Source organism: Magnolia sinica, chromosome 18 (genome assembly GCF_029962835.1).
Source record: "Magnolia sinica isolate HGM2019 chromosome 18, MsV1, whole genome shotgun sequence".
Taxonomy (NCBI): domain Eukaryota; kingdom Viridiplantae; phylum Streptophyta; class Magnoliopsida; order Magnoliales; family Magnoliaceae; genus Magnolia; species Magnolia sinica.
Window position 1 is genome coordinate 3,291,148 of NC_080590.1, and position 2,068 is coordinate 3,293,215.

The 2,068-nt window shown below is 35.8% G+C and overlaps 1 protein-coding gene across 4 annotated transcripts; it reads right to left on the bottom strand.

The window, feature by feature from the left end:
- Nucleotides 1–372: 372 nt before the first annotated feature.
- Nucleotides 373–1,748, bottom strand: LOC131233338 (uncharacterized). Of its 4 annotated transcripts, none has more exons than XR_009165187.1 (4): nt 1,048–1,739; nt 768–971; nt 583–630; nt 373–434 (listed from the first exon to the last, which is right to left on the bottom strand). XR_009165187.1 is itself a non-coding variant. In XM_058230024.1 (3 exons), the coding sequence occupies exons 1-3, from the start codon at nt 1,415–1,417 to the stop codon at nt 815–817; spliced, it is 327 nt and encodes a 108-aa protein (XP_058086007.1). In that variant the 5' UTR covers nt 1,418–1,747; the 3' UTR covers nt 666–814. The 4 variants fall into 4 exon arrangements, 1 of the variants encoding a protein (XP_058086007.1); XR_009165188.1 differs by having other exon boundaries at nt 384–434; nt 583–641; nt 1,048–1,748; XR_009165186.1 differs by lacking the exon at nt 373–434 and having other exon boundaries at nt 453–630; nt 1,048–1,689.
- Nucleotides 1,749–2,068: the final 320 nt, after the last annotated feature.

A 2,068-nucleotide genomic window follows, 5' to 3' on the forward strand; every position in this document is an offset into this window, starting at 1 on the left:
ATGGTCTAAAATCCATTTTATTTATACTTTTACTTTTTATTATAAGTTTTAGTTTAATTATAGCTCTTCATCCCTTGAGCTTTAGGAGTTGTGTTCAACATGAAAAGTACGAGAAAATTTAAAGAATAAAGTGGTGAAAGGTAAGATTGAGACTTAGGGATTGAGTTTTGAAAGCTTGGGAAGATAATGGGGTGATGATTTGAGAGTGAAAATGATAAAAATGAGTAGAAATAGGGTAAGAATGAAATAGAAATAGTCCTAGGTAAGAACGGAGTATCTATGCATAGTATATTTATGGGGCTTTGAATTTAATTATTAAATCAATTTTAATATATTTAATTAGTTATGTATGTAATGTTTGACATTATTAAATCACTAATAGCTTCCAAAAACTCAAACCTCTTCTTAGCATCAACATTAGAAAGAACTGTGACCTGGAAAGAGAGAATATGACAATTAATGGCACTGGCCACTGGCTATCATTAGATATCTGTATCCAGGATCTCATATCAATGCATCTCTGCTGCAAGTATTAGTGTTGAACATGGATAGAATAGTCTGCGTGCATAAAGTTGTAAATACCAGATTGAAGCGAGCTTGCTCGAATGAAGACTTTGCAATGTGGAGGTCCTGAAATATGCCTATAACTAAATTAATATTTCTATCTTAAGGAATTAAGCTGACAAATGAAATACTAAAAACAAAATGTCAGATTTTCTATGAGTTAGGGTTAGAAAAAGGCCTCTCAGTTGAAAATAGGACAATACCTCTTCTAAGATATTGTATTGGATGAGAGGCACCAGGTCTGGCCTCTCTAATCCAAGCTGTTGTATTGGATGGAAGTTTGCCCAAATACGTTCATATGTTGGTATTTGTTGGAAGGGATAAAATTGTAGAGAGGTTGTCGATAGGGAGATCGGAGATTGGAGATTCGACCTATATCTGAAATTTCCACCAAGTATGCGGCATCTCTACAACATAACAGTAATTTCGATTAAAAATTTTACTCTAAAACCATGTATTAAAAAAAAAAAACCATGCATGTACCTTTGAGCCATCGGAAAATTGAGATCTTCGATTAAGCTCCCCTTTGTTGCCATGAATAGGGAACTACTGGTGGCGATGTTCCCTATAAACATCGCTAAACATTTTCAGAAGTATTTCTACCCATATTACTATTTGAGGTAGTATAAAATCCAAAATGAGAGATCGTATATCCTGGATAGGTAGAACTGATGCATAGCTTTGTATACATATATTGTTCTCCACATTGAATAAAGAGAATCTAAAACACGGACATGCAAAGGCTCACAAATATATCATCTTCACCTCTCTTCCAGCAAATTGTGGTTGGCTTTAAATGGTAGATTGGCAAATAAGGGTCTACAATTAGCTGCCCTACAAGCATCAACCACATTTTTCTAAGCACTTCGCTTTTGAAAATATATGATATTATTTTCTTAGGCAAAACTAGAAACTGAAGTTTTGGGATAAAAATCTTGATTGCAGCATGCAAGTGATTGTAAGTGATCCGTCCTCTTGAAATTTAACTAATGTTTAAGCTATACAAATGCTAATAAAATGGAGTATAAGTATTAAGCCATGTTCTAGTAGTATTTCATCTATTTTAATACAACATATCAAAGTTCTTTACAACTGATCCCAACCAACCTTAAAATTTGAGCGAGACAATGAGTGAGGGAACCTAGAAATTCAGCGAGGCAACCTAGGAATCGAGCAAGGAAAGCTAGAAATTGAGCAAGGGAACCTAGAAATTGAGTGAGACAACCTAGGAATTGAGCGAGAGAAGCTAGAAATTAAACGGCAGAAGCTAGAAATTGAGCGAGGCAACGCAGGAATTGAGCGAGACAACCTAGGAATTGAGCGAGGGAAGCTAGAAATTGAGCGAGACAACCTAGGAATTAAGCGAGGCAACTTAGGATTTTGAGCGAGGGAAGCTACAAATTGAGTGAGAAAACCTAGGATTTGAGCAAGGCAATGTAGGGATTGAGCGAGGGAACTTAGGAATTGAGCGAGGCAATGTAGAAATTCAGCGAGGAACCCTAAG

Bases quoted from the DNA above. Each gene is read 5' to 3' on its own strand.
- LOC131233338 (XM_058230024.1), bottom strand. From the start codon at position 1,417: ATGTGGTTGATGCTTGTAGGGCAGCTAATTGTAGACCCTTATTTGCCA. The intron at 1,130-1,329 runs GTGAAGATGATA...CGATGTTTATAG, and splicing joins CACAATTTGCTGGAAGAGAG to GGAACATCGCCACCAGTAGT. The intron at 972-1,047 runs GTACATGCATGG...GTTATGTTGTAG, and splicing joins AATTTTCCGATGGCTCAAAG to AGATGCCGCATACTTGGTGG.